Below are 19840 nucleotides of genomic sequence, written 5' to 3'. Positions count from 1 at the left end.
TAAATGCCATGGTCGCGATTGACCATGGCATTTAAGGTGTTAAACGAGCGGAATCAAAGTGATCTTTGATTCCACCCGTTGCAGTGAGGTGTCGGCTGTATAACACACACTGAGTATGAGGCGAGTTCAGCCCGTGAGCCCGCTCCATACTTCCCCTTAACGGTTGCAGCGTACCAGTACGTGACATGTCGTTAAGGGGATAAAGACTTTCCATATATTATATTTTTATTAAACAATGCGCAGAACCACTACACAAACATAATATATACAGCCGCTGCTTCTCTTGCAATTTTTCAAAAACATGCCATAACAGATCAGAACTGGAAACCAATACAGGAATTAAATATGATTTTATTGACATGTTAGTTGTACAAACATTTCCTAACCTTGTCATTAAAAAAGCTTGTGATGAAGCAGAATGATGTTACACCTGTATTAAGTGACAGAAATCTCAGAAAATGTCAAAAAGGCCCAGACTGTCACTTAGAGCTCCAAGACAATAGCCAGACGTCACCTTGCATGGGATTGAAAGGGTATCTTAACAAGCAGTAATACGTTATCATAGTAAACAATCAGGCAGTATTAGATTTAATACTGATTCAATACTTTAGTACAAGATTCATGCACAGATATTTTACTATGTTATAATAATATGCCATGCGCAGCTCATAGCAAGAAATAGAACAATTAAATTATTAGATTGTCCTGCAAATGAGATATTTTACTCTTGAATGTAAGGACTCATGAACATAACTGTGTTATGGCTCTGTACAACATTCGGGTTGTATGGAGTCATAATATGGCACCTATAGATGTCTATACTGTACCTTCATATGCCTCTGATTTTACACAAAGGCGTATGCACTTTTTTCTCTCGGATGCTGTACTATGGTAATATTCTCCCCTGCAAGCAATACCTACATAATATTGTGCAGTCTGGAGGTGCCATATAGCATGGATTGCCTACAGCTCTGTAGTACAGTGCTACAAGAGCTTCATGTGCAGAATCAATGAGGTCTCGGTGTTTTTAATATCAACCATCATTAGAGATACAAATTTTCCGACCATTAAAATAGATTGTCAGTGGTTGGAAACAATAATGTTGCTGCTATAGATGCAAAGTCTACAGTTGAATACAGTTACAATGATAAGCAATGCGATAATATTGTGAGCTTCACACATAATAAAGGAAAATCCAAATGCACATGGGAGGTAGTCTGGGGTGTTTAGAGGGACAGTGACAGGTAAGAGCCTCTTTGTCATATGTGGCTTATTTTGCGTAATGTTACTACATAAACACCAAGATGATCACAATGCCCTCCACCCCACACAAGCATATCTTCGTATATTTATACATCAAAATTTCCTCAAAATTATTACAAAGCTCAGAATGGCAAGTCCAGTTTTTCAGAAATGACTGGAGATCTCTAAAAACAATAAATATTTTTCAGAAATATATGAAATCTCTCTAAAAAGCGGCATTCACAAACTCGATTTTTAACTTGTTTTTAAAGCCTATGAAAAATTGTTAAATCTGCATATAAAAAGAAATAAAAAAGCAAAGTGCTCGTGTTTGATAGCAGCACTGGCCACACTGTTAGCTTATTTCACAGCTTACCTTTTTAAGGGGGAGCTTTTTTAAAGTGGGATCCCCACAATAGCACCAATAGTTCCACAAATTATTTTACAATTGTTCAAACATTTTAATAAATATATCTATGGCTGCAAATTGAATAATCTTAGACTGAGCTGATGTTTTTCCATTAAAGAGGTTTTCCCATTATGATCATTTATCACCTATCCAAAGGGCAGGTGATAAACGTCTGATCCCAAGAACGGGGTTCTTGGAGTGCCAAAGTGTGCTATGTGAATGGAGCGGGACTACACATACTCATGCCAAGCGCTATCTCCGGCAGCCCCATAGAAAGTGAATGTAACTGTGGCCGAGTATGAGCAGTTATGCTCTGTTCACTCTGGGACCCCCATTCTCATTATCAGTTGAGGTTTCCGAGCAGTCTGACTCCCCCCCCCCCCCCCGATCACACATCACCTGTGGATAGGTGATGCATTATCATAATAAGAAAATCCCTTTAATTCTTCTGTGTGCCAAATCACAAAACACGGTATAGCTACATTCTCTAGAACTAGAGGACATGCTAGAGAGCATGCAGAAAAGATAACGTTTTTGTCTATTTACAGTGGGGCCATGATGAAAGGGGCTCTCTGGTTTAGAAAGCCTATTTTCAAACATATCATTCAGAACCCTCATGTATTAACCATAGCAAAGCGCAGCTACAAAGACCGTTTCTTACTCCGTAGTCCACAATCCACCCATTCATTTCAATTGAATCTCTGTAGTGACTCATTTTCCCTGCAGTAGCGCTAATGAGGAATTGAACACTTGTTACTGGGTGCCCCCATAGATTATAGTTGATGGCTGGGGGTCCTAGAAAGAAGGACACACTGTGATCAACACAGGGGCAGACATCTTGAGGACCCCGTGCAAGAACAATATATGGGCCCCTTATTCACCAACAGCTCTGTAAGGAACACCCTGCCCTTATATCTCTCTAACAACCCACCAATAATTGTGAGCCATTGTCAATAGCTTAGTTCCTTACATGCAATCCACAGCTGCTTTTATGGTGGTAATTGCACCAATGGTATGTCCGCCCCTGGATCAACCTATCTTTGGGGCATTTTGACAAAAAGCGATTATGCAATGTGGTAACCCCTGTAACCAATCATTTATTTGAGAAAATCTTTGTAGATTACAGTAATGTAAAATTTTATACTAATATTATATATTATGTAGAGCCTACTTATCTACTTCTTCATCTAACTTATTTTTACCTGGACTGAGACCCATTCTTCCACTATTTCGTACTAAGGGCCAAATTCAAGTTTAGGATGCCTTAGATTTCATAGGTATACTATACTATAGACACTGCAGGTTACTTTATACAGCATTCTGCATGAACAGGAGTGGATATCTGGAGCATAATATATATATATATATATATATATATATATATATATATATATATATAAAAATATAAAAAACCATAATCTTCTATACTCTGATGTGTGAACAATATATTATGACCTGTAAATATAAGAGTTGAAGGATCGTCTTGAACTTGATAGTTATTCAGAATTTTTTGTCTGTCTCAGTCATATTTATAAAACAACAAATATTGGATTGTTAGAGAATCTACTGTATAGAAGGTATTACAATATGTATGACAGCAATGCTGCCACAGATTTTTTTAAAAAATTTGTACCAATTAAGTAAATATAAATAAATTATAGTATTTCTAATGAACAAGGACACATCACTGAACCTAGTCTTTTATTGACAGTTAGAGGTAAACTTTGTTCAACATTTTCAGCATTCCACGACTAAAATCTTTATAAAATGTTGAGTAACTTAGTAAATAATTTGGTTTAGTTGTCTTCTATTAATCACGAGGTACGTGAAGTTCTCTTCTCCATTTATGGCTAATTTATGGCTAATTTATGGCTAATTTAAATTGCTCAGCGAAATTACAAATAACAGTCATACGTTTAGAGCTACACAGTTGGATCAAAGACCTGACAGTCTAGTGAAGATGAGCCTCTGTCTGTTTCCAAAGGCAACCACAAAAATTGTGAAAGAACTATACATATGAATACATATGTATAGAGAAACATACATCAAATAATTTAAAGGGGTTTTCTAGTCCCTAAAAATTGATGACCTATCCTTAGTCATTCATTTCTACTTGCTCACTGTAAATCGTTGACACAGATGTAGCGGCGATTCACAGTATTGCAGCCTTCTCACATTCACTTCAATGGGAGAAGAAGGCTGCAATACTTCGAGCGATCAGCTATTGATGGCCTATCCTGAGGATAGGCCATCAATTTTTAGGGACTGGAAAACCCTTTTAAAACCTATACAGGAACATCAAAGCAATGCCTTAGCTTTTTATATAAATTTAAACAGCATGTATTATTTTATTTTTTTAAATATCATAATTACAGATTAGGTATATCTGCCAAATTACAATCTGTGCTTCCTCTTACATGTTTTGATACAAAGGTGGAGTTTAACTAATATATCCGAGCAGAGCACCGGTATGCCTCCCCCAATGCGGCATGCAACAGATTAAGTAAAAAGACGCACGTCCTGGTCATGAATCCGGCATAGGCTGGAAATGACAACAGGCCAGACCATAGTACAAAAGTGGTGGAAAATTGTAATAAATAAGTTGCAACTCTGATAGCCGACCCACTGTTTCAGACACATGCACATGTGTTGGGGAAAGTGGTGCAGGGCCCGGCTTCATCAATATGGATTTTGGCCCAAATCCCATATTTTTTAAAATGTGATTACACCAGAAAACTGGTGTAAATATGTTGATAAACCTGCCACAATGTTTTCTGCAGTGCAGTCATTGGGGGAAATTTATTAAGACTGGCGTTTCATACGCCGGTCTTAATAGACTGAAAAGTGCGAGTAAACTCTGACACATTTATTAAGAGGCAAATGAGGAGTAGTTGCTCATGGCAACCAATTAGGTTACTGCTTTAATTTTTCAAAGGGCCTCGGCATAATGAAGGGTAAAGTCTGATTGGTTGCTATGGGAAAATACTCCACTTTTTCTTTGCATCAGTTGTGATAAATCTCCTTCATTGTGCTATAATTAAATGTATATATATTTTTTTAATAGCAACCTTATTTCAACTTTCGTTTGCACAATCGTTTGTAATATTTATAAAATCAAATTCTGCTGAAAATCAGATAATTCTACATCTCACCAGCTCTCAGCATGCCAGATTATCAATCGCTTACTGTACATAAATGTTTTTACATAAACCCATAATTAAAGCTTGTTTCTTATGCATGTAAAGACAATACAGCGGCAACGGTAACTAAATGTAGTATGGATATATAAAATGGAATTTACAGAATATTTCAAACAAATCAAAAACAGAATGATGGAGAGAATTCACAAAAACATCAAGGATCAAACTTTCCACTTCCTTAGTATCTTTTACAAAAGCCTTTTTTCCAGGTCAAGAGAGATTAGCATCATACACTAACGCCAACTGAGAAACGGAATGCTTAAAAATTCTCTAACATGCTTCAAGTACCATGGAAATAAGCTTTAAACCTACGTTATTATGCTAATATATGCGATTTACTTCACTAAGCAAGGAGTCCTGGATAATTTCATAACAAGTCAAGTAACTACAAATTACTACTAACATATACAAAATCGACATGAATTGATAATACAAATTTAACACCACTCAGATATGCAGGTAAACTTTGTTAGCATAAAGTGAGCTGTAGAACCCTAATCTAAATGGCTGAGCAGCTACGTTATAGTAACAACGTCTTTCTCGCCATGCTTCTGCTATTACTTTGTTGCAGTGTTCATGCATGAAGCAGAGAAACATTGTTACCATATTACAGCCATTCCACCATCTCCCATTCAATGTGCAGGTAACCCTTCACCTAAAGCCGCAGGTTCACTTCAAATGTTGGGGCAGGCAAAATATTTTTAGCTGGGGATTTGGTGCTCAATTTAAAACATTTAAGCAGCTTTGAATTCAAGATAACAAGATATTTGTTGAACACAATTATTCTTGCAGCTTAATTTATAGACTTATAAATAACAAACAAAAACTGGTCTGTCAGTTATCATCCATACCTTTATTTTACTTAAAAACAAGTACAGGATGCCAGGGATGTAGCAAGGGGGCTACCGGGACCACTTGCCCTGGGCGCCCCAGATTAATTCAAAAGATTGTGGACACTAAAACTTACCCTCTACACTGCTGGCGCTTCTTCAGATGTGGACCCTAGTACACTTGGTCCTGATTCCGTACAGTGTCAGAACGTAGTGTGCAGCGGCGAACACAACGTCCTGACACTGGATGGTGTGTGGACCCAATGCAGCGGCGCCCCGGAGCTTGAGAGGAGCTAGGATCGAGTAGTGTAAAGTTTCAGTTTTGCCTGGGATCTGAATTTTTTGAATAATCTTAGACTGAGCTGATGTTTTTCCATTAAAGAGGGGCTTGAGAGGAGCCAGGGTAGAGTAGTGTAAAGTTTCAGTTTTGTCTGGGATCTGAATTATTTTTTTTTGTTCTGGTCTGAGTTTATTTAGGGGTCTGGTCTAAGGGCTCAAAAATTTAGGTGGCTGGCCTGTGGTCTGAGTTTATTTAGGACTCTTGTCTGAAGTCTTATTAATTTATGGGGCTGATCTGGGCTCTGAATTAATTTAGGGTTCTTGTATCTGAATTTATTTTGGGATCTAGTCTGTGGTCTGAATATATTTAGGGGTAAAAATTAATGTAGGGGTTTGGTCTGTGGTCTGATGTCTGGATTTATTTTGGGATCTGGTTCGGGGTCTCAATAGACGTACTTTTTATGTGTGCGATATAACACCACTATTTATGTGTTACTATCAGTCCAAATTGTAATTTTGTAATTGTAGTCCTGCCTCTGTAAATGAGAGGCCATAACACTTTGTTAGTATAACTTTGCATCACCACTTCTAGATAGATGATAGATAGATAGATAGATAGATAGATAGATAGATAGATAGATAGATAGATAGATAGATAGATAGATAGATAGATAGATAGATAGATAGATAGATAGATAGATAGATAGAGAGGTAGAGAGGTAGAGAGATAGATAGATAGATAGATAGATAGATAGATAGATAGATAGATAGATAGATAGATAGATAGATAGATAGATAGATAGATAGATAGATAGATAGATAGATAGATAGATAATACAAAGTTATGTACATTTTATGGGGGAGAGGGGGTAACTTTAGTTTAGTTCTAGGTGTATATGTCTCAATCCTTGCCCAGAGTGAAAGAAAGCATATAGATGTAGCCATCTTTATCTTGACTTTCAACACATTAAATACATAGTCTCAAGAAACTTTAACTTTACCTTTTTAATGGCTATTCAATGGCTTTTGTTGTGGGATATCACGCTGCAACAAGTTATCAGAGTCAAGATAAAGATGGCTACATCCGTAGCTACAGCTCTGCAGGATGTAATGGAAGGGAAACATATCATTGGGTCTTTACACAAAGTGTATGATTTAGAGACTAGTACAATTTTAGAAATGTTTAACGAGAATGTACTAGACATAGTAAAAACCTGGCTCATAAGATGTAAATCACTGATATGTGATCTACGTGGTCTAGTGACGTGATACTGTAAGTCAGTATTGAGAAAGTGAATGGTGATGTGAATAAAAAAAACAAACAGCTCACAACTGAATTCATGGTAAGCATCTACATTTTATATACTCACTGAAATCTAACATTATTTATTACTACTGGAAGCACCAATTATGGCTTTATTCACCAACTATATAGTCATGTATAAATATAAGAAAAATTCAAGGTGCACAAAAGCTGTAATGTCCATGATTGTTGCCTTTTTATCAGTATCAAAAGTATCAATTATCCAGGTTTATAAAAATTGTGTGCAGACTTCATACTAACCCTGTCATAAGTATTTACCGGTCAGACCTGCAGGGACTGCCTGCCTGATACAGAGACAGATATCAAATATGTTCTGTTCATGGTTAATATTCCACTTCAGTTGAGCAGCCTAGAATGGAAACTTAAAGGTCTGTTTGATAAGGTCTCTGCCATTAAACCTGAAGGTTTTTTCCTAACATGTAAAGCTTTAAATTTTCTATTTTTTCTACTAAACTGCCGACCTTCTCTGGTCTAACCTGTTAAAATGTAAAATGTACTGCTTGACTTGCGTCATTAATTATGATGGTTCAGTTCAATAAATATGGTATTGTACTGGTAACAAAATCTGATTCTCTAAAAAAAAAAAGAAGTGAGCCAACAGTCAGGTGTTCACTGTGGTTCTGGCACCCTAAGCCACACATTTTCCTAGCAGCATACACTGTAGGGAAATTGTGAAATTACATTGCGTCCATTCATATAAATGGGTGGTCACTGTGACATACATAGAAAAGACAGGGCTCCACATCAAAGACCAAACTGGGGCCCCCATTATGGTACCTGCATTTGCTACCCGGGACTGAAGGATTTGATATTTGTTTCCCCCTCCATGAATCTTGGGGAGATTCCCCACCCTCTAATTTGCTTTGTCCTGGGGAGCCCAGCACAGGTTCTTGCCACCTCATAGCAAAGGGGATGAAACCATTTCTCCATGGGTCTTATAGCAACTGCACGGCTTCCCTTATGGTATGTATGTCCTTGAGTGACCATTTAATACATGGCTAGGCTAAGTTTTCCAGAGTGGAAACCACGTTTACAGTGGCTCTTCACTCTGGCTAGTAGAGGGGACGTCCCTATATGGTATCCATACACCCTAACAGGGCATATGGGCAAGTATTATCATCATAAAACAACCCCTTTAAGTTGTAGATGCTGAAAACTGTGTAAAACACAGCGTAATTGACTTTACCAATATGTCATATATTGAATATTCCATATATACTGTATCAGCGTTATCTTTATGCTTCCTATACTTGATAAATGAGCATCGGTAAGTGCCAGTATTAAGAGACTGTCAACATGATTTGGATTTTTAAATCCCAAAAATGAGTACAATTGGCCTTCTTCTGGATCAACACTGCAAGATAATAGGTTAAACTGGATGGACATGTATTTTCTAAACCTTACTATGTAACACAGAAATATAACAGTCAGAACAATCAACAGCTAAACAGTAACTTTCCAATTGTTTTGCTTGCAAAACAATAACATGATAAATGGCTTCTCTGCTAGAAATGTATTAGCAATAAGGATGGGATTTTACATTGTAAGATAAAAAAATGATTCTAAAAAGTGTAGGGTTCAATTTCATATAATACTATAAAACGAGCTTTGTTTAAAATGATAGTCTAGCCAAAGACAGGAAAATCTTAGCACCCATATAACAAACAAAACTAATAATAAAACTGGTACCCATAAAATCAAACACGTGAGAATGTGCCACCCGCTGACCGAATAATATGTAATACAATTAAAAGCATTGCAAATCTACCACCAAGCCCATGAATGCATCAGGGCATTAAATAAGTGAACAGGTAAAGTAAATTCAAGCATGGTCTATATGGTAAAATATGCCAGAGCTTTGCACCGTTAGGATGGAGCACCTAGAGAACACAGAGCCTGTTGCTGCTGCTAAAATACACATAGATAGGCACCCCAAAAACTAGACTAATAAACAATACAGTATGACCACTCACAAAAGTGTCTGTATACAAGATAATGCCTGTCAGACAGGAAGGATTACAACTCCAAAAAGAGAATATTCTAAATTCTAAACTCTACTTGATAAATATATGAAAGCCCATGTCGCAGCACAATGGCAATATAAATCAATCGTGCAGAATGTGTAAACTAGTTTTAAACATTGCTGGATTGTATACGTATTCATCATGCTGAGATGAGCAATGTATTTGAAGGTGCGCACAATACGGTAAGCATTGGTTAGAAAGCTCACTATACTTTGTCCCTTAGCCTATTTCACAATATGTAGACAGAATGCACAACATACAAAATATCGTATATGCTTTAGAAATACTGTGTGCACTGTTATACTTATTATGTGGGGTGCTAGTTGTGCAGAGGACAAGTTTGCCTCAATGTGTTGGTGTAACGTGTACAGTGTAAATATGGCATCATGTATATATGGTGCACGGTGTGATATTGTGTAGAAAAGCTGTGCTGTGTTGCTGCCGTCCACAGTCTTTAAGCGCCTCTCCTCAAACTTGGACACAGTAGTACCACGGCTGCTGCCACTGCCAGGAGGAGGAGTGGATTCCAGCAGGCGGCCTAGAAAAAAAGAGAGAGAGAATGGGACATAAGAAGTAGACAGTAAAAAGAAGAGCTAGCAAAGTTTTCCATATCTTTCCTTCACATGCATAATTGACCCAAACATATAAAGTAAAATTAGCGTTTAATATGTACGTCCGACGGAACTGTTCGAAATGTTTCCACTAAATGTACGGACAGACATATGCAACTGTATTGCCTATACTGTTGCATACATCTGTCATTGACTGCCATAAAAATTTTTTATCCCACATGGTACAGTGTGCCACAAATGTGGTGTGAATCGAGCCTACAGGTGCCCATACAAATTAGACAAAATGCAGAAAAATGTGCCAATTTCAGAAAGATTGGCCAACAATCTAAGGTGTGTGGGTGCCACCTGATTATTCTCCAAAGGCGGATGGCAAGGGAAGGAAGGATTAGAAATGTTGGATTTCAGCATGCCCGATCCTTTGTTCCCATGGGAGATAAGACGCTGCCATATGGGTTTCCCAGTGGTTTATTTCTCTCTTCCCATTGAAATGTTTATGGGGGAATCAGGAGAAATAACTATTAGACCACCAAGCCGACGGTTATTAAGGTGTATGGCCCTGTGAATTACAGTCACATCTACATACTAATATTACTACTACACTAAATATAATGATGGGGTTACATGTGATGAATATCAGTGAATCAGTTTAATTCCAGCTAATGACCCTTGTAAAGGTCACAGTGAATATAATATAAGACCATTGTTGATTGCTACTTTTAAGATGGTAGGGTTGCATTGGCATATAAGATATATAGATATTGCCAAAATTATAATCCATGGTTTTTTTTTCATCTTTTTTCCTAAGCTGAATTAAAACTAGCCAAAGTATTCGGTATCTACCATTCTTTATTTCACATTCAACAGATTCATATTTTTTCTAGAATTTAAACTGATTTCGTCATCTATTTATAAAGTGATGCTGCAAGGGCAAAATTCTACGGTTTATTAGCTCGCTGAACTTTCATTCAGGGCAGGGTTCAAAAAAGGACTCTGTATTTTAATTATGGCGACTCCCAGCCTGAATATTTCGGTAAAGAGCTGAAACTTGCAGTTGGGAGCAAGTACTCGTCAATCCTGAGAGAATTGTAGCGGTTTTCTTGAGTAAAGTGTTTCAAACTATCAGTAAAGCAGTATAAAATTCTTGTTTAGGTTAAAGGGTCCCAATATTTGTTTTTTAAATAAAATGTTAAAAAAGTTTCTCCATATGACCTATTGGGAAAGATGGCCCGTTTAGTGGGTGGTCCCCTGCTCAGGACCTTCGACTAATAACAAGAATTGAGTGATGCTGCAAAGAGCCGTCCTGCTTTGGAGAACTTGGCACAACCATGTATTACAGATCTATTACTTTATAGGGATTTTTTTTATCACACATCTATAAGCTGCTCTTCATAAAGTGATGCAGCCTTTCAGAATCGTGCGCCGTATTCTAACCACATGGTTGAGTCCACAGCACTTGTTTGACAATATTTAGTAATAATAGTGTTGCAGCTAGGTTCTTCATCAGACGACCCCTTTAACGTCAGGACTCATAGCAAGGCACTTCACAGTGGCCTAATGTTTAATCTCTTATGTCCCCGTGTGCTTTTATGGAAAGTTTGAGTTATTATTCGGCTAAGACTTTTCTTTGAAAGCTTTTGTCTCGTTTTTAGCAAATATAGAATTGGCGTGGTTCAACAATAATATCTAATTGTGTTTTATCTAGGCAAAGGAAACTTCCTTAGAATAAACTTTTTAACATTAATTTTGGCAAATTCCAGTTAGAATTTTTTTATTTTTTTGTCTTAGAAGTTTCCTAGGTATTCTACCATGGACGCCATTTCCCAGTGTTCCTTAAAGGGCTCTGTTGTCTTTTGAATCCCGTGTTGCCTGCCTCAATCTTGGAATAAAGAGAAACCTTTTGCAAATGGTGAGTGCCGTGCTGTCTTCTTTTCTACATGTTGTCATTTCCTTAAAGGTAACCTGTCATGTTGAACATGCAGTATGATTTTCATGATATAAAGCAGGAAGAACTGAGTAGATTAATATATAGTTCTTTAGGAAAATATTCAGGATGACCTGTATTTTATTCATTTATATCTCTGCTTATTCTGTGCTTAGGAGTCCAGTGGGGGATCCTAATGAAAATATTACACTTATCCTGTATGTACACTAATACGGGGGACGCTGTCAATCACTGAGTAGTACCACCCACTAGACTTCTAAGCATAGACGAGCTGGGATTTAAAATAATAAAATACAAGCTATACCAAATCGTGTCCATAGATTGGACAGCATTTTTAAGGTGACAGGTTTGCTTTAAACGTCTTGTTTATAAATAACCTGTGTAAGCAGTTAGCAAGCAAAGTGCTAGATGGCAGGTATGTGCCACTGAGACTGCTACTCTCAGTGGTATGCAATGTTAAATACTTTTGTGACAAAAGTATAGTAGGTATGATACCTTGATTGGCTAACCATAAAAATGATGCGGCTTTCAGAGCACATAGGCCCCTTCGTCAGACAAGTTTACAAATGAATGACTTAGAAAAAAGCACAACATTTAAGATGTGATACATCATTAAGATAAGTACCTGGATTTATGAGCCACTACATGGACACACCATCAGACTGATTCCAGATGCCTTAACTCCTAAGTCATCACCCCTATAACCTCAGTTGTATTGCCCCGGCTTATCTTAAAGAGGCTCTGTCACCACATTATAAGTGCCCTATCTCCAACATAATCTGATTGGCGCTGTAATGAAGATAACAACAGTGGTTTTTATTTTGAAAAACTATCATTTTTTAGCAAGTTATGAGCAATTTTAGATTCATACTAATTCATTTGTTAATAGACAACTGGGCTATTTTTTACCTTTTTACCAAGTGGGCGGTGTAAAGAGAAGTGTATGACGCTGACCAATCAGTGTCATACAGTTCTCTCCATTCATGTCCATTTGTACTCAGCACAGCGTAATCTCGTGAGATCACGCTGTGCTGTCACATACGCCCAGTTGTGTATTAAAAAACTAATTAGCATAAATCTAAAATTGCTCATAACTTGCTCAAAAATAATCGTTATTCAAAATAAAAACCACTGTTGTTATCTACATTACAGCGCCAATCAGATTATGTGGGAGATAGGGCACTTACAAGGTGGTGACAGAGCCTCTTTAATGATGTATCACCTCATGTACTAATTGTCTTTGTGTAACATCTTAAATGTTGTGCTTTTTTCTAAGTCATTCATTTGTAAACCTGCCTGAAGAAGGAGCCTCTGTGCTCTGAAAGCTTGCATTTATAATTTTTATGGTTAGCCAATAAAGGTATTATACCTACTATACTTTTGTCTTTTTTGACACAAAAGTATTTAACATTGCATATTGTTTCTGGCTAACACGGTACTACACTATTTTTTTTACTTTACTCTCAGTGGTATAAACTCCAGAGTAAATGGGCACTCCATGATTTCTCCCTGTCTGACTTAGAGTACAGTTGGGCTCCTCGTTTAATTAAAAGAGACCAACTGACTTGGGCAGTAGATTATGTTATGTGTGAGTGGCATGAAGGTGAAGTGCTGAGTCTGACGGGCTCTACTGAAGTGGCAAACTATTGCCAGAACCTACACGCAGGGGCGTAACTAGGAAAGACTGGGCCCCATAGCAAACTTTTGACTGGGGCCCCCCCTCCTCTGGGTGTCACACAACCCCCCCCTTGTAGATAGTGCCTTTTTTACAGCCCCCCCCTGTAGATAACGCCATACAGCTACCCCTCTGTAGATAGCGCCATGCATCCCCCTGTAGAGAACGCCATACAGCCCCCCTGTAGATAACGCCATACAGCCCCCCCTGTAGAGAATGGCATACAGCCCCCCCCCTGTAGAGAACGCCATACAGCCCCCCCTGTAGGGAACGCCATACAGCTCCCCGCTGTAGGGAACGCCATACAGCCACACCCCCCCTGTAGGGAACGCCATACAGCGCTCCCTCCCCTGTAGGGAACACCATACAGCGTCCCCCCTCCCAAAAAAATTCGACCTACAATGTGTCCTACAAAATACATGTATCCCCTCTCCACAGGATCTCCACAGGATAGGGGATACATGCGTGATCGCTGGCAGCGATAGGGAGAACGGGGGACTGAACTTCTCCATGACAAACCTCTGACTTCCGGCGTCTGCGCAGCTCAATAAAAATGAAAGGAGCGCTGGTCACGCATGCGCACAAGCACGACCGGCGCTCCATTCATTTCTACGGAGCTGCCGATACAGACCACGGAAGTCCGAGGTTTGTGATGGAGAACTTCAGGGGACTTTCAGTCCCCCGTTCTCCCTATCCCTGCCTGCGATCACACATGTATCCCCTGTCCTGTGGAGATCCTGTGGAGAGGGGATACATGTCTTTTGCTCTATTTTGCGCCTTCAGGACCAGACACCGTTTAGCCATTTTTAGCATTTGTTAGTTAAATGGCTATAACTTTTTTATTTGTTGGGCTAACGACGTGATTTTTGCGACGTTTTTTCCGTAGACAATGCAGGTTTTATTTTTTATCGTTTTTATACACACCTTTTTTGCTATTTTAGAATTTTTATTCATAAAGTTTGAAAATAATAGTAAAAAAATAAGCTTTTTTACATTTAAGCTTTTTACAATAAGCTTTTTTACATTTAAGCTTTTTTGGTAATAACATAGTTTTACCCTAAAATAGACCTTTTATTTGTGATCGCCATTGTCTACCGTAAATTTTTATATATTACATGTCTATATTAGGGTAATTGGGTCAGCGCTAGCGTTACAACAATGATTGGCGGGGGGAACGTTTTGTTTTGGGGTGGGTATTTTATGTATATTTATTATTTACATTTTTTTTGCACTTTACTTTACTATTTTTTTATTACTATAAGTCTGTCCCCCAAAGGTCAAAGAAGACCTTTGGGGAACTTTATATATATTTTTTCTCTCTTTTACACCATGTTTTTCCACTGTAACTGGAGATGCACAGCAGCCCCAGTTACAGGGGAAATCAGCCCTCTAATAGTGACTATTGTCACTAATAGGGCTGTGCTGGGTCTAGTAAGACCCAGCAACAGTCTGCCACTAACGGCACCCGGCGATCATGTGACCAGTCACATGATCACCGGGAGGAATAGAGACAGCACCGCTGCTGCTGTCTCTATTCCTGTACACAGCGCACATTCAGCGCTGTGTACAAGTGATCGGAGAAGACAGAAGCAGCGAAAGCTGCTTCTATCCTCTCCTCAGGGTCCCCGGCAGTCACTGACAGCCGGAGACCCGACATTCAGCTGCCCGATCGCGCGGGCAGCAAGTTAAAACCCGAGCCGTAGAAAGTCTATGGCTCGGGTTTTAAGGACCCTGACCGCTGGCCGTAAAAATACAGCCAGCGGTCGGGAACCAGTTAATGGCAGAGCGGGGAGATACCTCCCTGCTCTGCCGTAGTGTTCAGTGGCGTCCCGCTGTAGCAGCCATAGCGGCTGCTAGCGGAGCCTCCGGCCATGGTGGGGGCCCGTGCCGGCGGGCGACACGGGCCCCCTCATGCCGCGGGCCCCGTAGCAGCCGCTACTGCTGCTACGGTGGTAGTTACGCCACTGCCTACACGGTTCCTGGGTGAGCAACAAGCTGAGTGTTGGTTACTAAAAAACAAGGGTCTTTAAACATTTCTGTTTGGCTGAAGAAAGCACATCTATTGTTTCTTTTTCTTTGGACTTTATTTGTTACTGTAAAAACACCCTGTTTAATTTGCTCTGAATAAAACCCTGTATTGTTACATCAAATCCCGCTTGTGGTCTACCCGTCTGATGCTGTCAAGGCTACACCGGATTAAAGAAGTATTCTGCCTGATAGGTGTAGGTCCTACCTCTTCACCTATTGAGAGAACGAAGGGCCCATCACACCCATTTACCAATACACTCTCCATTGAGTTTTATGGGAGTTACATAAAGAGCTGAGCACTGCTTGCAACCACCTTTAAATAAAATTCTACGGTGAATGCGGTGGCCGTAAATCGGCAAACAGGGGTCAGGGGACCCTGTTTTCCTGATAGGTGAGGAGCCTCTGGGAAATGCATTTATCAGGCATTTATGGCATATCCTGTGTAAATGTCATACATGTTTAAGTTGGTTTCTTAGTCACCTCGTTAGGATAATTATTGTCACAGATTTTTGTCATCAATTGTAGCTAACACACTGGGTATAATATTTGTATTTTTTTTAGTGTGAAGGACTCCATGTTCTTTATGGTGTCATTATATGATATAGTAAAATAGTTTTTTATTCATATGTCATTTGCCAACATGTATATATGGATGTGCACGGTATTTTATGCCTGCGCTAATACAATGAATGCCTTTGAATATTTAATCACTTGATATTCTGTATATTGTAACTTATGACATTATACTTTATTATATTGGGTATTTTGTATTCAGGAATGTATTATCTGTGACTTTAGACGTGCACCACAATAGATGTGTTTTAACTTTTGACATTTTGATATGAGCAAATTTGCCTTCTTTTTGATACTTATTATGGACTTTCAATCATGTGCAACGTGCTATGTGCAATACCCCAAGTTTCTCCTTTGTTGTGTTGCCACGTTAACAAATAACATGGAGTCCTCCCATGTTTATAAGCTATTTGCATATTTATGGTACTAAGTATATTATTTCAAAATAGAAGCGGTATATATCTGTATGCAGTGAGCTCCCCCTCATGGCAGTTGCAGGTAGCCACTGTGACAGTGAATTGCAATGAGGTACAGGTAATAGAGGCAGCAGTGGTGTCCCTATCCTATATGGTATAAAATAGCAGTATAGTGGTATAAAAAACGATCTTGTCTTCCCTCCAGGGTGTCCGACCTAGCACTGAACTCGACATTTAGCACAGTAAAACTGGTAGTGAAGAAGGATGATTATTTATAATCAGTTAAGATGACTAAAAGATAAGAAAAAATACTTGGAGAGCCAGAATAAGAAATGCTATCACAAAGGTATCAAGCATACATACAGTATAGTCATCACAAGGAAAACACATGGGCATATTAATTGGCAGGTATGGAATATTATGGTAGCGCATGTCATATTTCTTTACACCGCATGCATAGTTTGAGGATTACGGCGCAGCTACTGAGCTTTGTAAGTCCTTTTGTAAAGTTGCCACAGCCACTTTAGTGTCAGTTAGGAAAAAACTGTCAGAAAACATGGTGATAAATGTAACTCAGGGAACCAATCATTTTAAATTAATTACGCCAGAATACTTGTGCTATTGTTGTAATAAATGTGGCCCATAGTTCTTGTGTTAATATACTCCTACGTGAGGAACAGTCAGTGGCGGATTACCATAGGGCGTTTGGGATGGCAGTTCGGGGTTCCAAGGCTCCCAGGAAGCCCATGGCTGCCCAAAGAGTAAAAGCACATTGCAGTTGTGTCACTTTTTTGCCCAAAAACTGCTTTGTGTATGACCTGCAACAGTGGCGGATTACCATAGGGGCCCATGACTACCCAAAGAGTAAAAACACATTGAGAATCACGGCAAAAACCACGACAGAGGTGCTTTGTGTATGACCTGCAAAAAGATCTGCAGACATAAGGTCAGATGACCATATGTTTGCAGGCCTTGTTACTAATGATAGACCTGCAGACATAAGTTCACATGACCATGTGGGCAGGTTTCACTGCAAGAGTAGCGCAGCAAGACTTCATAGAAAAGAGTGTAAGCTGCTATGTAAGTATATAGGGTCTGGGGCCTGTATTAGTTTAAGGGGTCTGTATTTAGGGGCCCGGGGTTTGTATTTAGGGGGTCTGGTCTGGAGTCTGTCTTAGTTTTGAGGGTCAGACCTGGGGTCTGTAATAATTTAGGGATCATGCCTGGTGTCTGTATTAGTTTAGGGGTTTGTACTTAGGGGGTCAGGCTTGGGGTTTGCATTAGTTTAGGGATCTGTATTTAAAGGTCTGGCCTAGGGTCTGTATTAGTTTAGGGGTCAAATCTGGGGTCTGTATTACTTTAAATGTATGTATTTAGGTGGTTTGGGTTAGTATTAGTTTTGGAGGTCAGGTCTGGGGGTTTGTATTTAGGGGTCTGGTCCAGGGTCTGTATTTAGGGGGCCTGGTCTGGGGTCTGTATTTATTTAGAGTGTTTGTTCTCGGGGTCTGGATATTGTAAAAGCTTAGAAGGTATGGGATCTGTATGTATTCTAGGGTGTGGTCTGGGGTCTGCAATAATTTAGGGGTCTGGTCTGGGGTCTGGAATAACTTATGGATCTGGTCTGGGGTATGGAACAATTTAGGGTGTTTGGTGTCTGAATTGTTGTGTTTCTATAGAGGCTTGAAATGGCTGCAAAAGTGAGGGGCACATATATCTCGGCAGGAAACTCTGCAGTGGTCAGGAAAAATCGCCATAAATGTCTGTCAGATGGAGAAGAAAATAAAAGAGTCACTGGATTTATAGAGGAACACACAGTATAATGCCCCCATACAGTATAATGCCCCCATAGCTGTCCCCATCATATAATGTTCCCACAGTGTATTGCCGCCCATACAGATAATGCCCCTCATATAGTAAAATGCTCCTATAGCAGCGACCATATCAGCCCCCTTTCCTACCCAGTATAATGCCCCATAGTGCCTATTAGAAAAATAATAACATAATTACTTACCTATCCCCGTTCCCACGACGGGTGGAGGATCCCTCTCCGGTCTGTGCTGTGAGTGACTCGGCGCAGACAGACGCGATGACGTCACTATATCGCGCCTGCCTGTGCCGAGCCGCTCACGGCAGAGTGAATGCTGGAGCAAGGAGCCATCAGCTTCGGGAAGCTGTACCAGTGCGGTCAGCACTGTGTGTCTGTTGGCCCCTTAGGATTAGGGGCCAGGTTGCAATTGCGACCCCTGGAGCTACGGCACTGTTTCAGTAGCCTATGGCAGAGCAGGGAGATACCTCCCTGCTCTGTCATAGTGTCCAATAGCATCTATTGAATGTGGTGTTGCAACCGTTGAAGCAGCCATAGCGGCTGCTAGCGGCGCCTCAGGGCATGGGGTGCCCGTGCCGGCTGGTTGCAATTGCGACCCCTGGAGCTACGGCACTGTTTCAGTAGCCTATGGCAGAGCAGGGAGATACCTCCCTGCTCTGTCATAGTGTCCAATAGCATCTATTGAATGTGGTGTTGCAACCGTTGAAGCAGCCATAGCGGCTGCTAGCGGCGCCTCAGGGCATGGGGTGCCCGTGCCGGCTGGTGGCAAGGGCCCCCTTATGCCGCGGGCCCAGTAGCAGCCACTAAGGCTGCTACAGCGGTAGTTACGCCACTGCTCAGAAGACAGGTTCCAGCCTCTTTCTTTACAATGTACAGCTCCCAGTGTCCTACTTCTCACAATAGGATTTCAGTGTGGGCTGATGCTGACTTTCTCAGCACAACATGCATTGTGGTTAGTTAACTCCTAAATCAGGATGAATTTTAGTTATAATGCCACTATCAGATACTGGAAGCAGTTGAGCTGGTTGTTCCTGTCTTTTACGATAGTAACCGCAGACTGAGAATTAACTCAGATTACTGACGTTTGAGGCAGTGTAAGGGTATGTTCACAAACAGTGACCAGAAACGTCTGAAAATACGGAGCTGTTTTCAGGCGAAAACAGCTCCTGATTTTCAAACTTTTTTTAACAACTCGCGTTTTTCGCTGCGTATTTTACGGCCGTTTTTGGAGCTGTTTGAAAAATGCCTCCAATCAATGAAAAATGCCTCCAAAAACGTCCCAAGAAGTGTCCTGCACTTCTTTTGACGAGCCGTCATTTTACGCGCCGTATTTTTACAGCGACGCGTAAAATAAAGGCTCGTGGGAACGGCACATCGTAATTTCCATTGAAAGCAATGGGCAGATGTTTTCAGGCGTATTAGGGGCTTTTTTTTTAGGCGTAATTCGAGGCGTAAAACGCCAGAATTACGTCTGAAAACACTGCGTGTGAACATACCCTTA

At 39.9% G+C, this 19840-nt stretch overlaps 1 protein-coding gene across 1 annotated transcript in view; it reads right to left on the bottom strand.

Annotated features, from left to right (window-relative positions):
• Window positions 1-333: 333 nt before the first annotated feature.
• Window positions 334-19840, bottom strand: part of CCDC136 (coiled-coil domain containing 136) — an 82228-nt gene continuing 62721 nt past the window's right edge. Inside the window, exon 9 of the mRNA XM_075857553.1 lies at window positions 334-9846. Coding sequence (XP_075713668.1) covers window positions 9763-9846 — 84 coding nt within the window. The 3' untranslated portion in view covers window positions 334-9762. The remainder of the gene's footprint in view (window positions 9847-19840) is intronic.

Source organism: Rhinoderma darwinii, chromosome 3 (assembly GCF_050947455.1).
Source record: "Rhinoderma darwinii isolate aRhiDar2 chromosome 3, aRhiDar2.hap1, whole genome shotgun sequence".
Lineage (NCBI taxonomy): Eukaryota > Metazoa > Chordata > Amphibia > Anura > Rhinodermatidae > Rhinoderma > Rhinoderma darwinii.
The sequence above is the reverse complement of the archived record's forward strand: the minus strand, read 5'-3'. Positions and strand labels throughout refer to the sequence as shown.